The sequence below is a fragment of the Thamnophis sirtalis genome, unplaced genomic scaffold, assembly GCF_051295495.1.
Source record: "Thamnophis sirtalis isolate CommonGarterSnake01/CBP01778 unplaced genomic scaffold, rThaSir2_p1.2 scaffold_7, whole genome shotgun sequence".
Lineage (NCBI taxonomy): Eukaryota > Metazoa > Chordata > Lepidosauria > Squamata > Natricidae > Thamnophis > Thamnophis sirtalis.
Window position 1 is genome coordinate 25,191,120 of NW_028261387.1, and position 17,057 is coordinate 25,208,176.

Here is a 17,057-nt window from a genome sequence, read left to right on the forward strand (position 1 = left end):
GAAAAACAGGCTGTTTTTTGCTCATTTTGCCCCCCAGCCCCCAGGAGCACTCTAGAAGCCTCCTAAAGGCTATGCATGCCCTTTTTTTTTTTTTACAAAAAACAGGCACTTTCTCATGAAAAGCAGGCTGTATTTGGCAGGTCTGCAGAGTGCAAAAACGTTTTTTTTTAAATTTGCCTCTTCAAAGTCTTGGTGTGTCTTATACTCCGGTGTGTCTTTTACTCCGAAAATATGGTACCGGTATTCCTTGTGTGACTTTTACTCTGATCAGCACTATCTCAGGGAAGCACATGTATCCAATGGGAAATCCTGTGTTAGAAAAGCTGTGTGCCTCACTTTGTTAACTAGGCAAAAATGCTTGAAAGCTTGAAAGGGCCCTGTAAGGACTAGTTGTTCTTGGCCTTGCTATTCTTAGTGGATATGACTGAGTAGACTTGAAAAAAAAATAGCAATAACGTGTTTGAAAAATTGTTGGAATTTCTGGTTTCTTGTTATCTAGCTATATAAAGTCCATTTATGCATATTGTACCTAATTTAAATCTTTATAATTATTTGCTCCAGGTTTTACTTTACTAATTGGCATGGAACAAATGAGAATGAGCCATCTGTCTGGAGGCATTCTCCAAAGAGGAAGAATTCTTACGAAAAGAGAGCAGTACAAGAAGGAACACCTCTCCTTGATGCAAATTCATTAGAATATCTCTTTGCTCAGGCAAGTACTTTATAAAAGAATTCAGTCTCATTTTATGTTCAGTATTGTAGTAGTAGTTATATTTCGTTATCTTTAGGAAGCACTGTTACTGATATTTGTATCAGATGGAGTATGGATGATTATGATTATTATTTTCAAAAAAGATATGTATAAACTCTAATTGAAGATCAATATTTATAAAAGAAATACATTGTGAATGCTGTCCCAAATATTCATCAGTGTTGTTTTTCTATTGGTTAGTTAGTAGTACCATGAATGCATATTTACAGAATAGTAGTCTGTCAGCTTTGGAAGCCATATTAACACCGAAAGCTTCCATGCTGCCACATTCTTGTGCTTGGGAAATTAGGAGGGAGGATTTAGTAGAGGGAATGCAGTTAGACATAATAGCATTTTTCTTTTGGTCAATGGTATTCCTGCACCTGGAGGAGGAGTGGTTGAAGTGATGTCTCGAGTTGGGACAGATTGTGATTGGACCATGTGATGGAGTGATGAGTGCAGGGACTGGCTTTGGGTTTTTGATTTACTGAGGGAAAACCCAGAACTCTCTGATTTGGGTTTTCCCAGATGTGCCAGTATGACTTCTCAAATAAAAGGGAACTTTGAGAAAATGCCTGTCTCAGAGTTTTTAACTGCAGTTGAGTTTTTCTGAAACACTGACATAATCTTTAATAAGATAAAAATCAAAAATGTATTGTTTTGAAAACTCTCTTGCATAATACTTTTACACTGAGGTATTATTCTGTGGCACTATCTCAATTTATGTTATATGTTTGCAGGAGGAAAAAAAGCAATATTCTTCTGCATTTTAATATGTTCATTGACTTTTATATGGAAGGCTTTGATTTTTGGGGGGTATTCAGTGAATGAAGTGAAATAACCATTGATTGCTTACAATCAATTTATCTCACTGTCTAATCTAGGGTCAAAATGACTTAGTAAAAGGTCTTGCACCTCTTCGGGAAGCTAAGAATGATCCAGAATCACATGAAATTGAAAATGAATGTTTGGGTATGGCTGTACTTGCAATATCCCACTATGCAATTAAAAAAAACCTGAGGTTACCAGAACTTCCCCGAGATATCAGGTGAGTCTGAATTATTTGTCTATTGTATTTCTTCTGACCAGTTGGTAAACATGGGGGTGAACTATGGAACATCATTTGGGACAAATGGGGGTGAACTGTGGAAAGATTGCTTCCACAATTTCTAATGTACAAATGGCCTAGTTTGGGGGGGTGGGGATGTGTAAGGCAAAATAGAGCGTGACCCGTCAAAAGCACGAACGTCATAAGTGCGCCGACAACACCGCGGCGCTAAAACCGCAATTTCAAAAGCGCGCCGACAACAGCGTGCCGACAACAGCGCGCCGACAGAAGCGCAATTTCATTTAAGGTAAGATTTACAGTTAGGTTTAGGGTTAGGTTTAGGGTTAGGTTTAGGGTTAGGTTGAGGGTTACGTTACAGCGCGCTTCTGTCGGCGCGCTTTAGGGCTAATTAGTTGCTCATTCGTCGTGCGGTTTTGTCACAGCGCTTTAGACACCGCGGTTTAGTCAGGCGCGTTTTTGTTGTGCGCGCATTTGTGGTGGAACCAAATAGAGAGTTGACTGATTTTCTTGTACACAGAAAAATGGTGTCATGGCTTCTAGGATTGCTAAAGGTAGTGGCTCCTCTGACCATATCAATCACATACCTATTCTTTGGAGATGTATAAACTGTGACTCAAGACACATGTCCGATTCTTATTATTTACAAGTAAGCCTTGACATACAATCACAATTGGGACCAGAATCTTGGTCATCTCAGAGAAGTATTTGTTATGTGACCAACATCTGCAAACAGGCTTCCCTTTCCTTCTGCAAGCCCTCATAATGTAAAGAAGGAAAGGTGTGACTTGGGGAATGACCCTTTTGAAGCAACACGAAAACAGGATTCCTGTTGTTCTCCAAACTGCATATCCCATTCCTTTGAGACCTGGCGAAGACAACCATTTTCCAGTGTAATGCTGTCTGGCTTGCAGAAGGAAAGGAAAGGAATACAGAGGGAAAAGAAAGTGGAGGTCAGCAGGAACAACTGGGGCTGTCACTACTAAGCAGCTTATCTTTGAAGTTACAGCTTGACCAGGTAAGAAAGGGAAAGTTGAAGGGCAGTATGAAAACTGTCTGGCACCATCAAATTCAGCAATGGCTTCTTGAGTTAGATTACTACCTCCTTAATTGTTGGCAGATCTACCTCTTCACTCAAAGTTAAGTGATTCTGCTCTTGCAACCATTCAGTGATGCTCACATGTTCCAAAGCACCAAATCAGGCATTTCTGAATCACTAGCCCTGTTGCCACTCTGCTGGGAGATCAGCATTTGCGGAATACACTTTTGCAGTCACAACCAAGTTAGGCTACGCTACCATTTTTGTGGACACTACTGCTGGCTATTCAGCAGCTGATTAGCATATTGCTAGCCCTTAGCCCAACATAACGATTATTGCCACTCTCCCACTGGCTCTCTAAGTGACCCGTTTAGTTGCACAATCTCAGGTGACTCTCAGTACGTCACACACCACCAAGTGTGCCTTCCTCTTTGGCCACCCAGGAGATCAGTTTGAAGATGATTGTCTTTCCACAATCACCGCTGATCTCTATAGTACCAGCCAGTAGCTCAAAGAAGATCCATTAAAAAAAACAAAAACCTTTTATAGCCACTCCAACATGAATATGGTATCTCTAACCTACTTCATAAGCACATTGCTATGGGTTGTTACTAGCACTCATCTGGCATTAGTGCCTCTATGGAGAGAAAAAACAGAGAGAAAAGTTGGCAATTGAAATTGTTGCCAGAGGGACTTTTTAATTGCACTTGATACAATTGGTTGATGCTGTTTCCAAACAGTAAACACTGGTTTTGCTGCAACTAAAATAATAAGGCAGTCTCTAATTTTCCACCATGTTGTTATATAATTTGTTTAGTACTTCTTTTTCACTGCAAAATATTCCCTGACCAGTTTTAGAATTTTAAACATTAAATAGTCACTTATAACGCCTATTGTAAGAGAAGTTGCATTTAGTCAGAGAAAGAAATATTAATAGAAGAGAGTTGCATATTATCCATGTATATATCACAGTCTACATTTTCAAGTAAGGGACGCTGAGCTTGTCGATCAGAAAGGTCGGCAGTTCGAATCCCTAGAACCGCGTAACGGAGTGAGCGCCCGTTACTTGTCCCAGCTTCTGCCAACCTAGCACTTCAAAAGCATGTAAAAATGCAAGTAGAAAAATAGGGACCACCTTTGGTGGGAAGGTAACAGCGTTCCATGCACTTTCGGCATTTAATCATGCCAGCCACATGACCACGGAGATGTTTTTGGACAGCGCTGGCTCTTCGGCTTTGAAACGGAGATGAGCACTGCCCCCTAGAATTGGGAACGACTAGCGAGGGGAACCATTATCTTTACATTTTCAAGTATGTTTTTTTTTCTCTGTGTGTTTATTTTTAAATGAAATATACCTGCTGTAATTTATATCAGGCTATTGAAAATAAATGTGTATCTTTTTGTGTCCTATCTCATTTCAGCTATAAGCGGTATATTCCAGAAACACTGAACAAGAAAATTAGACAAAGGAACATCTTAACAAGAATACGAATTAATAATGTTTTCAGGGACTTTCTCAAGGAATTTAACAACAAGACCATTTCTGACAGCAGTGTTTCTCCACATGATCTGAAAGTGAAATACTTAGCAACAATGGAGACATTGACAAAGAATTATGGAGCTGAAATATTTGAGACATCCACACTGCTAATTTCATCAGAAAATGAGAACTTTAACTTGAATGCTTCTGAAAAAATGCAAAGTTATGAAGTGATGGTAACAGGCAATCTTGGAATCCAGTGGCGGCGTAAACCAATTGTGAGTATCACAAGTTCTTTGTTTACTAATAAGATTAACTTAGAGTCATTTGAATAGAATAGTATTTGGTTTTTTTTTAAAAAAAATATGAAAGTGAAATGAAAATATTATGAAAATATGAAAATTGAGGAAATCTCAGACCTCTAGATAGATTGCACAATGTAAAAAAAAAATAGCCTGAAAAAAAACCCAACAAGAAATTACCGTATTTTTCGGAGTATAAGATGCACCTTCCCCCCCAAAAAAAGAGGGTGAAAATCTAGGTGCGTCTTATACTCTGAATGTATCTCCACCCAACACTCCGTGTGTCACATTTTTGAGTGGTTCCATACAGCAGGGATCCTCACTTTCACATGGAGCCTGATTCCTGAAGCAGCCTGGAGAATTACGTTCAAAGCCTTTTCAACAAAAGCGTTTTTGGGCTGTAGCGCCACAATCCCCTCCCTGACTCCAAAAAGGGCGCGTACAGAGGCCAAAAAAATGCATTGTGTTTCAGGTGGCCACCTGAAATTGCTTCCCCCCACCCTGTTCCCCGGTGCACATCGCAGAGCCACACGCCCTCCTCCTCTACAGACTCTCCTTCTGCTTTCTCCTGGCCAGCACTATTGGCCGGGGGACACAGGGAGAAAAGCAAGAGGGCAGTGCGGTCGGGCGAGGGCGCAGGAGCTGGGTGTGAACACAGGGCAGGAAGATCAGAGGCAGCCGGCTGATTGACAGAGTGTGCAGGCAGCAAAGGAAACCCGTGTCGTGGCCTCCGCTGCCTCCTGCCTACGTGCATTGAGGAGGCCAAGCAGCAGCAGCAGCAGCAAGAAGAGCGCAGATCTCCTGAGCATGTGGGAAGCAGCTGCCAGCGATGCCCTCAGGGCCAAGACATTGTGAGCGGGGAGGGCTCAACCCCCTCAGGAGCTGACACCTGTCAAGCCTCCTCCCACCGCAGACTCGCATTATCTTTTCAGCTGGCCAGATCTGCCTCCTGAAACCATCTGCGGAGGACGAAAGAGCCACGGACCCTTCTCCTTCTTTCTACCATTTTAAGGGAGTCTGTGAGCAGACCAGGGACTTCTCCCAAAGACCTCACCACATCTGTCTTTCAGGCCCTTCCTTCGCTGTGGTCCCCAGAGAAAGCAGCGATGTCAGCATGGGCCCCGCTCCAGCTAGCAAGCCTCAAGCCTGACACTCCTCCCCGAAAGGCCACGTCACCTGGACTCGCTAACTTGGCATGCCATTCAGGTGCTGCAGGCCCAAAGTGACCTCAGCAGTGTGCGGCCCGGGTGCTGATCTTGCCTCTGGGGAAGGGGCATGGCGGAACTCGGCCATCAATGTGGGGCAAGGAGGGTCCCAGGCAGCCACTTCTTGGAGTCCACTGCCCACGCCCCTAAGTGTCAGCGACCATGGTTTTGCGCCCCTTCTCCCAGATAACAGCTGACAGGAAAGCAGAGGCCGTGCACCGGGTTTTTCCTGCCAGGTCCCAGGTCTGGAAGGCACCTTCAATACCCCCACCCCAACGAGCGAGGGGAGAGTCCGGCAGTGCCCGGGGCACTTCTTTGCCCCTGGCAGGGATGCCGGGCACCCCATCCCCTGCCCCACCTGCCACTCCTAAACTGTGCCCGATCACGAAATGCGCATCTTATTAGAGTCTGGTAGCTCTGTTGCCTCTCGGCCAGTCTTTGCAGGGAAAACCTTTCACAGTAAGTTTTTCTTTACTATGCAAGATGGTTCCCTGCACAGAGCGGCTGAGAGAGAGAAGCAGTGGAGCTGCCAGACTCAAGTAAGATGCGCGCCCCACCCCGCCCCATCCCTTGCCCCACCTGTCACCCCCATGGCAGTTCCCCGGGCCATTTCACCTTTCATTGCATTTTCTTGGGCTGCTTTGGGAATCGGGCTCTGACTGAGGCAGCAAAGACATTAGCCAGATGAATACTGATTGATGCTGCTGGGAAAGAGGCAGAAAGGTTTTTTTTCCTGATTTCCTCCCCCAAAATTAAGGTGCGTCTTATACTCTGGTGCGTCTTATACTCTAAAAAAATGGTAGTTCTATATTGTTGCCAAAACACTACATGGACACATCCATGAAGTTAGCAGGAGTCAAAGCTACTGGCAGAAGTTTCAAGTTGGGTAATACTACTTCATTAGGTTCTTTCAGATGCAGCAGAAACTATGTTGAGAGCAGGAATATAGCAAAGGAAAGATACGTTTCTTGCTGAAAATTCTGTAAGGCGAATAAAAGAAAGAGCAGGGATGAGAAACTGCAGTTTAGGGAGCACAGCTAGCATCCTTAAAATGTGGTGTGGTTCCTGGAGCTGCCTGATCTTTAGTAGTGAACTGATTGGGAATTGTATCTGGTGATTGAGAAAAAAATAAGATTAGAAGAAGGAAGTGACTGATAAAATATCCAGTATAGATGCAGTATATATTATTTAGTAACATACTGTGAATATTTCGTTTGCAATACTGAAGTTTTAAAAAATACTGCAAAGTTACAAAGATATAAAATAGAAAAAAAAGACTGTCGGCATTGTAGTGGGAGGGGATGTGTGTATGTGAGCCAATGTAATGTAGTAGATAAAATATTGGATTCAAACCTGAAAATGCATATTCTAGTTCCCCTTTGTTCACAAAATCTCATTGGGCATCTATGGAATAGCCATTATCTCAGTCTAACCCATTTTCTAGGAAAGTTATAGTAGACAAAAATGGGAGAAGGTAATTTGTATGCTGCTGAGGAAGGGTGACTCCTGAAGGAAAGTCAGGAGATTAATCCAGGGGTTGGATTCAGCCAGTTTGGAGTGGTCTGGGTGAAATGAATGTTAATTTTAATCTGGTTTGCTGAACTGGTAGTTGCAAGGAATGCCTGACCCTGCTTCTCCCAGGACTCTCCACACGGCCTGTTTTGGATGCTAGGTAAGGCCCATGTGGAAGCTCTGGGAGGGCAAAAAATGGGCCTACTGGAAGTCCGGAAAAGGGCCCTCCGGAGCCTGGGGGGGAGACCATTTTTACCCTTCCGGAGCCTCGACAGAAGCCTCCGGAGCTGAGGAAGGGTGAAAACGACCCCCCTTCCTGTGGTGCAGGAAGCTAACAAGGCCACACATCCATGGCCACACCCACCCAGCAACCAGGCGGAGAACCGGTTGCTAAAAATTTTCAATCCCACCCCTGGATAAATCTAACATAAATATATGCATACATGTACTAATTGGAAACACATGTATTTGATCTGAGGAATAGAAGTATTTTAGCCATCCCTATTCAATTTTTCAGTCCAAAATTAATTTGTATAACCAAGAGTGTTTTTTTAAGAAAAATATTATCTTTATTTATATAAGATGATACAATTTTATCCTTATTGAAGGATTTTTCATAATGCTTTGTGCTGGTTAAATAGTCTGATATAATGAAAGGTGCATTTTAGTTTTCCAGTGTTTTACAATAATGTAACAATAACAAATCTTAACAACTACTACAAATAACTGAATCTGAAGTTTTTAATATATAACTTCTGCCTGTGTGTTTATGAGTGTGTGTGTGTGTGTGTGAGAGAGAGAGAGAGAGAGAGAGAGAGAGAGAAAGAGAGAGAGAGAGAGAGATTGGGAGTGAGAGAGAGAGAGAGAGAGGGAGATTGGGAGAGAGAGATTGGGAGAAAGATTGGAGAAGAAGACTGGACATGAGATGAATCAAATTATTCAGGGTTCATGATGTTATTCATCAGATTACACAGAGTGAAAAAGAAAAACCGAAAATTAAGAAAAAAAAATCTGACAAAGTTGAAAAAAAGGAAGAAAAAAACAAAAGGGAGGAATGGATCAGTTTTTCTTACTTTCCTGAAATAACTCATCTTGTGATCAAGGAATCTGCAGTCTGCATCTATAAACAAGATAACAAGAGAATGGTAAGCAACCAATAAAGCCAGTTATATGCTACCAGAATTAACAATGCCCCAAAGTAGCATCCCCTTGATTTTGTAGCCTCAATCACTGGCACAATTGAAAATCTACTGTTAATGTTGACAGAAGAAATGTTCTCTTTATGTATATCAGCATTTTGCTTATTTATTATATACGTGGACTAAAATTCTTACCAACTTCTATTTTATAACAACTTTTATAATAAAAAAACTAGGGTTTTTTTTAATTTGAGTTTGAGGTTTCCCTAGCACCTCGTTACCTGCAGCAAAAAGTGTGTGTGGCATAAATGGAATTTCTTAAGAGATTATTATATATTTTATGGGTCTCATGAGATTCTGTAATGGAATGTTGAATGACTTTGGGGAATGAGGGGAAAGGTTGCTGCCTAGGAAACAATCAACAAGAGAGGTAGGAACCCCCAGTGGCTTAACTGTCAGAGAAAGAAACCTAGGAAAGACCTAATGGATTAAGTAGTCAAAAGTGGCAGTCGGAAGTTTATACTTGCAGATTTGCAAGATTGATGTCAGCTCTCTCAGATAAACCAGACAAGAAATATGACTAGATGAATTCTATTTATTGTAAAGATTAATGGAATCTTGCAACGTTATCCATACATTCCATTACTAATACCAGGCAAAAATACTGAAATTTTCATGAGCAGTCATTTAAAAACAACAACAACCTGCGTTGGTTACCTGTATTAGTACACTTAAAAAAAGACAAATATACTTAGAAACAGGTAAAGTTAGAAAAGAGGGCACACCTATTATTTCAGCATGATATAGATAAAATGTCATTCCTGCTTTCTTGCTTATATTGTATTTTTTCCCAAGTTTTTAGAAGTTAAAAGATGTACATTTAGTAAACTGAAGTTAAATCCCTGCCCTTAGAGTAGTGTTTCCCAACCTTAGCAACAAGATGAGTGGACTTCAACTTCCAGGATTCCCCAACATCATGGGAGTCATCTTAAAGTTCCTTAAATTGAGAAACACCATTTTAGAGAACAGGTAATCCTCGACTTACAACACCATTCATTTAGTGACCATTCAAAGTTACAATGGCACTGAAAAATGTGACATGACTTTCACACTTATGACCATTGTATAAGTGTGAAAGTCAGAGTCATATGATCAAAATCCAGTTGCTTGGCAACTGGTTCATATTTATGACGGTTGCAGTGTCCCAGGGTCAGGTGATCAGTTTTTGTGACCTTCTGACAAGCAGAGTCAATGAAGAATCCAGAGTCACTTAACTACCATGGCAAGAAAGGTTGTAAAAGGGGGAAACTCACTTAACAAATGTTACACTTAGCAACATCAAGTTTGGATCAATTGTGGTCATAACTCGAGGACTACCTGTACCTCATTGTCAACCATGGTATAGACTTAACTGCCATTCTAGGTTAATTTCTGTACTTGGATAGAGCATGCCCGCCTCTTCGTTTCAGCAGCCCAATGTTTTTGACTATCCCTGTAGGTGGAGTTATAGTAGTTGATTATTGTATCTTACCTGAAGTGGAAGAACTATTCAGACTTTTTTTTTTTACTCTAGGAATTTAAACTGCCTTCATGTGAAGAAGCTTTGTCGTTTTCTGCTTTGGTGGATGGATACTTCAGGTTGACTGCTGATGCCCATCACTTTCTTTGCACAGATATCGCACCACCTCTGATAGAACACAATATTAAAAATGGCTGCCATGGCCCAATTTGGTTAGTTACTAAACAATATATATATATTATATATTGGCTTGTTATTTGTGTATCACTTTTAATTACTAAGACATCAACTGTTTTTGTATATCCAGTATAGCATCGTTTTCCATATCATTCTTGTTGCATATCATTTTTAAATCCACTTTCAGATCAGTTTCACTCTTGTCTGGTAAACATGCTTGTCTTCCATAATATTTTCCAAACATTATCTATAGAGATGGACACTGTTAAAATATTTATTCCGTTCTGTATTAGTCAAATTAGTTAAATTTAAGAATTTTTTCCCTTTAATTACAATCTTTAATTCCTCCTCATTCTTTCTAGTGTCCAGCCTTAAAGATCTCATCCGATCATGTTTTTTAAAAAGAGAATTGATAACAAAAGCATTTTCCCACCAGAAGGATTCTAAATTAATCCCAAAATCTTACTTCAAACTCATATGGATCCTAAGTCCATTTGCAACTTTCCAAAATCAAACTTTAATAGTCCTTTTACTGTTTATTCAAAAATATGTTTAAGTCCTTAAACTTGTATTTAAAAGTTATTTTGCTAAAGATTGAAAGAAACTCACCTGATGCTGCAAAACTTGTTAGTCCAATGGCTCGTAATTGCTAAAGAGCAATTAATGAGCAATTTCCAAAAGCAATTATAAAAGGAAGCATGTGAACCTAGTGTTCTTTTGAAAGGCACTGACTGCAGTTCGAGCAATGATGGTTAATTCCTCAACTCCAAGAGCTATCTTGCTATCTCCTTGTGAAAAGGAACTGTCTGAAACACTTTTGGGTGATCTCAAGTCGTCTCCTTGTCTGTAGAGAAATTACAAAGAGGTGGTCTACTTTTTGGCTCTTCATTCCACCTTCAATGGAGCTATCTGTAGTTTGCCATTCTCCCCCCTTTTCCCCAAGATATTATAAAGCTTCAGAAGCAGATATTATGTTTTTTTTTTAGTAAGCAAAATTAAGTTCATTCAAAAACTAAGGGGCACCAATTGTCATTTCCTGAAACAGCTATCTCTCTTCAGAAACTGGTCTAAAAAAATATTTTTTGTAACCAGTCATAATTTGTAAAACACTTGCTTTAAAAAATATTTTATTGTTTTATTATTTTTATTTTAGCTTCCCTCTTGAGCCTCTCAATCTTTGGGTTCATGAAAACCAAACTACTGTGCTCATTTGGCTATGGAAGAGCCATTTTATAACTTGTAACAAACTCTCAACATTTCAACTATATTATTCCCCTGCCATTATATTTCTAACAACAAAGAACAGTTTAAAGATTCATTATAATTATTTTATTATTACATTTATTTGTCTCCCATCTCACTATGAAGTGATTCTGGGCTGCTTACAGCATAAAAACATTAAAACAATTAACTATAAATATTCCGAATCCAATAAAATGACAATGCCATCAAGGTAAAATCATGATCATAGGATGGGGGAGGGGCAGCTGAATGCATGTGGAGGGGGGGAGGGGGGATTAACTCTTAAATCAACCACCTCCTGGGCCTGTTTTCAAGGAAATGGTCAACTGTTCCCATTTAGTAAGCTTTAATCACTTTTCTCAAACATCTTTCAGCACAGAATATGCTATTAATAAGTTGAAACAGGAAGGCAATGAAGAAGGGACGTATGTTTTGAGATGGAGCTGTACAGACTTCAACAACATTCTCTTGACTGTGATATGTACTGAACATTCAGAGGTATGATGGGGCCCAGTAATTTTCTCTTTAAATATCTTTGATCTAGGCCAGGGGTCAGCAAACTGCGGCTCTGGAGCTGCATGTGGCTCTTTCCTCCCTCTGCTGCGGCTCCATCACCAATCGGTGCCACAGTTTTGAGAGGAGCTTATTGTGGGGTGGGGGAGAGAAGCACAGTGTGCAGGGAGAAAACTCTATGGCAAGGGGAGGGTTTTCAAGTTGTCTCCACAATTGATAGGGCTTTTGATTATGGACAGGTAGAGGAAAAAGTACGCTGTGCTAGGAGAGACTCTATGGTGGGGGAACTGAACTTCTGGTCAGCTCCAGAATTGAACAGGAGGCTTCCGTTTAGGACCTTTGTGGCTCCCAGTGTTTTCTTTTCTGTGGGAAACGGGTCCAAATGTCTCTTTGAGTGTTTAAGTTTGCCGACCCCTTATCTAAGCAATATAACTTTTGAAGAATTGGCTTGAGAAGTGATACACTTACCATTAATGATTCAAAAAAAGGAGTGTGAAATTTCTTTCTTACAAACTGGAATACCTAAGCTTCCTATCAGTTTCTATGGTGGTAACTGGCAATTTTAAACAGATTTTAAGCTCTGTTACTTATTTTTTCATTAGGGTATAAATATTGACAGGGATTCCCAATGTTAGTCTTTTTATGGATTTTATTTATTCTTACTGGAATGAAAGTATATATTGTTAATATATTAATTGGAGATTTGGTAACTATTTATTTGAATAAAGCTCTCTGGGGCAGGTTGCAATAAAACATTTTTTTAAAAGAAGTGATATATAATATTTTTTTAAAAAATTAAGAATAAAAATACCACAAAATACCTCTTCATTATATGATTTCAAGATCTGAGTAGGTGCACAAGGAAGAAAGTATGTAGATACTTAAACCATTGAAGTATTAAAAGTCAAATCCAGCATGTTGAATTGTGCTAGAAATGGACTAGCAACAATGTCATAGCAAAGAACTGGTATAATATATATGTATTGGCTAGTCCCAACAATTAGTTTAACTTCCCTGTTTTGAACAAACTGAAATTTCCACTAATGAATCATATATTCTCTGACATCCATAGTAATCTGGAACCTTAATTTATGATTTATATTAAAACTACTGGTGGGCTTGATATTTGATTACAAAAAACCCATTTGTAAATTACCTGGATTCAAATGTGAGGCAAACATAGGCATTTGTGTAATATCTGTTGGGAGCACATTAAATATGTCTGTCTTGTCTATGTCTAAGCTGTTTGAGTTTTGAAAGACAAAAAAGTTAAGTATAAAAAGTGGAAAGAGGGAGACATAACTAAGGCAGAATATCAGCAAATAGCCCAAGCCTGTAAAGATGAAGTAAGGAAAACTAAGACTCACAATGAAGAAAGGCTTGCCACAAAAATAAAAAATAACAAAAAAGCTTCTTCCAACATGTTAAAAACAAGAAAAAGGTTAAGGAAACAATTGGTCCATTGCTGGGAGAAAGTGGCAAGAAGGTGACAAGCAACAGGGAGAAAGCAGAATTATTTAACTCATTTTTTGCATCTGTCTTTACACAAAGGGATAAAACAGTCCAACCTATCAAAAACAGCACCACAAAAATCAAATTAGGAACACAAATTGAAATAGGGAAGAAAATGCTAAGTTAGCACCTGCCTACCCTAGACGGGTTCAAATCACCAGGACTAGACGGATTACACCCCAGGGTTCTGAAGGAACTGGCAGATGAGATATCAGAACCACTGAACTATATCTTTCAGAGATCCCGGAGCACCGGGGAACTGCCAGAGGACTGGAAAAGAGCTGATGTGGTTTCCATCTTCAAAAAAGGAAAAAAATAGATCCAGGAAACTATAGATCTATCAGCCTGACCTCAATACCAGGAAAGATTCTAAAAAAGATAATCAAGCAACGAATTAGCGAACACCTAGAAGTAAACAAAGTAATAGCCAAAAGTCAACATGGGTTTGTCAAAAATAGATCATACCAGACTAATCTTATTGCATTCTTTGACAAAGTAACAAAATTAGCGGACCAGAGGAATGCCGTTGATATAGTTTACTTGGACTTCAGTAAGGCATTTGATAAGGTAGACCATAACCTACTACTAGATAAAGTAGAAGAACGTGGGTTGGATAGCATCACCACCAGATGGATTCGTAACTGGCTGACCAACCGCACTCAATGTGTAGTCCTCAATGGAGCTGCATCTACATGGAGGGAAGTATGCAGTGGAGTACCCCAAGGCTCTGTTTTAAGCCCAGTACTCTTCAACATCTTCAACAATGATTTGGATGAGGGAATAAATGGGGAACCTATCAAATTTGCAGATGACACCAAGCTGGCAGGAATAGTCAACACTCCAGAAGACAGGCTTAAGATACAGAAGGGTCTTGACAAACATGAACATTGGGCACTATCTAATAACATGAAATTCAATGGTGAAAAGAGTAAGATTCTACATTTAGGCAAGAAAAATGAAATGCACAGGTACAGTATAGGTAGAACCTTGCTCAATAATAGTAACTATGAGAGGGATCTTGGAGACCTAATGGACAACCATTTAAATAGGAGCCAGGCATGTGCAGCAGCTGCCAAAAAAGCCAACACAATTCTAGGCTACATAAACAGAGGGATAGAACCAAGATCACGTGAAGTCTTAATACCACTTTATAATGCCTTGCTAAGGCATTATAAGGCATTCCACACTTGGAATACTGCATTCAGGTTTGGTCACCACGATGTAGAAAAGATGTGCAGACTCTAGAAAGAGTGCAGAGAAGAGCAACAAAGATGATTAGGGACTGGAGACTAAAACATATGAAGAACAGTTGCAAGAACTGGGTATGTCTAGTTTAATGAAAAGAAGGACTAGGGGAGACATGATAGCAGTGTTCCAATATCTCAGGGGTTGCCACAAAGAAGAGGGAGTCAAACTATTCTCCAAGGAACCTGAAGGTAGAACAAGAAGCAATGGGTGGAAACTAATCAAGGAGAGAAGCAACTTAGAACTGAGAGGAAATTTCCTGACCGAACAATTAATCAGTGGAACAGCTTGCCTCCAGACGTTGTGAATGCCCCAACTGCAAGTCTTTAAGAAGATGTTGGATAGCCATTTGTCTGGAATGGTATAGGGTTTCCTGCCTAGGCAGGGGGTTGGACTAGAAGACCTCCAAGGTCCCTTCCAACTCTGCTATTGTATTGTATTGTATTGTATTGTATTGAGTTTCATCAAGGTTTCCAGTATGGTCAGTATGATTTCACCAGATGGTACTGCAAATGTTTGCTTGATCAGTCTCAAGTTGGATTTTATTTCATTCACTACATTCTCTTCAGACACAAGCATGTTACCTGAATTCATTTAGTGATTTATTTTCTTTTTCTTTTCCTTCATTCTCCAAAGCTCTCAATGAATCTCCCCAAACAGTATAAGAACTTCCAGATAGAAATGAAGAAGGAAGGATGTCTCCTGCATGGATCTGATAAGTTCTTCCAATCACTTAAAGAGTTGATGGACCACTTAAAAGGACAGATCCTGAGAACAGATGAGATAGTCTTCACTCTCAAGAGATGTGTTCAGCCAAAACCAAGAGGTAATGTTTTTAAGTTAGCTTTATGTATTCATATTAACATTTTTTTCACCAAAATATATTATTCCACCTGGATCCTATATTTTGCAACTATATAGATATTATAAATAATATAGATGCCTTTGTATTCTTAGAATAAGGTTATTCGATCCCAAGCAAATCAGTCCTCTTTAAAATAATTGAGGTTTGCTCAGAGCTAAAGGTCAGGATTGGATACTAAGAATGTACTTAATATAGAAAAGAGGAATTACATGTTATACATAGGTAATCATCCTGTAGGTGATATGCTTGGCATAAAATTAATTAATTAAATAAATATTGGTTTTGCAGCTGGAGCTAATAATCCCAAAAGTGCCTAAACTTCTGTGCCTTAATATTAATTAGCATGTTAAATTGATATTAACAGACAGAATAATGATCCCAGTAAAATTCAGATCCTTCTAGACATCTCAAGTTTTAGGAGATATTCTTAGGAAAGACACAATAATTCAGCCACACATATTTTACATTGTGTTCAGTGAAGCTAAACACCAATTCTGGTATTGTTTAGACAAGGATAGACTATACATTCAGCAGAACAGTAAAGGCTTGTATGAGTGCAGTTGAATGAAGGGAATCTTCTGTGTGAAATATTTCAGTAAAAACCAGCTATTCTATGGTAGAAGTGTTCTGGTTAGCAACTGCAGATTTAAATTCACGTAGATTTGTTTTGGACATGACATTTAATGCACTGATCCGACAACTGCCTTGAGATATGAAGTTGCGCTGAAGGAGACAGTGACTTACACCAAACTATTTAGTAAAATTTGTAACTAAAAGTTGATTTTCATAATAAAAATCAAATTCAACATCTACCTTCTGTGGGATAGATTTGATCCTAAGACATATTGGTATTTCTTTACTTGGAAAATATCCAATGCTGGCAATCATTTGAAGGATGGTTAAGAATTATTAAGGATTATTTTGTTCTGCAATAAATCTGGATGACAATCTGCTTCAAATTTATGTGAGAGGTTTTCTTCTTCTTTCTAGAAATTTCCAATTTGCTAGTAGCTACAAAAAAGTCCCAAGAGTGGCAGCCAATTTGTCCTTTAGGTCAACTGAGTTTTCATCGAATACTTAAAGAAGGAATAAAGCAAGTAAGTGATTATGAAACCTTTTAGGTTTAAACCCTTTATAAATGCATTCTTTCACAAAGACTTGCAGTGATGTCTAAGAAAATGTAGAAAAACTCAGTTCATAATCTGTTTATTCCTATTAATTATGAAAGTGTGTTTTGTAGCAAAACCAAAAAAATATTGAATTCATATTAAAAAAAGTATATACTATGAGATTCACGCTATTGCTAAGTACAGATAAGATATACAGGGATGTTTTGCAGCTTTCAATTTCTGTTACAGTTAACTGCTTATATCTTGATAATGCCAACCTATCATTGTCTTTTTGGCTAGTTCATGCTTCAGAAATTTCCCAGAGTTAGCATAACTGTTAGCATAAATATTTATGACATTTGCAAAACAAATGTTTAATCC

At 39.2% G+C, this 17,057-nt stretch overlaps 2 protein-coding genes across 2 annotated transcripts in view; one reads left to right on the top strand and one right to left on the bottom strand.

Moving 5' to 3' along the window:
• AK4 (adenylate kinase 4) overlaps positions 1–17,057 on the bottom strand; it is a 139,980-nt gene that overhangs the window by 100,784 nt on the left and 22,139 nt on the right. The window lies entirely within an intron of this gene.
• JAK1 (Janus kinase 1) overlaps positions 1–17,057 on the top strand; it is a 62,138-nt gene that overhangs the window by 29,593 nt on the left and 15,488 nt on the right. The window contains exons 6-13 of the mRNA XM_087719526.1: positions 562–712; positions 1,636–1,799; positions 4,278–4,614; positions 8,321–8,500; positions 10,068–10,225; positions 11,807–11,930; positions 15,339–15,528; positions 16,558–16,664. Coding sequence (XP_087575652.1) covers positions 562–712; positions 1,636–1,799; positions 4,278–4,614; positions 8,321–8,500; positions 10,068–10,225; positions 11,807–11,930; positions 15,339–15,528; positions 16,558–16,664 — 1,411 coding nt within the window. The remainder of the gene's footprint in view (positions 1–561; positions 713–1,635; positions 1,800–4,277; positions 4,615–8,320; positions 8,501–10,067; positions 10,226–11,806; positions 11,931–15,338; positions 15,529–16,557; positions 16,665–17,057) is intronic.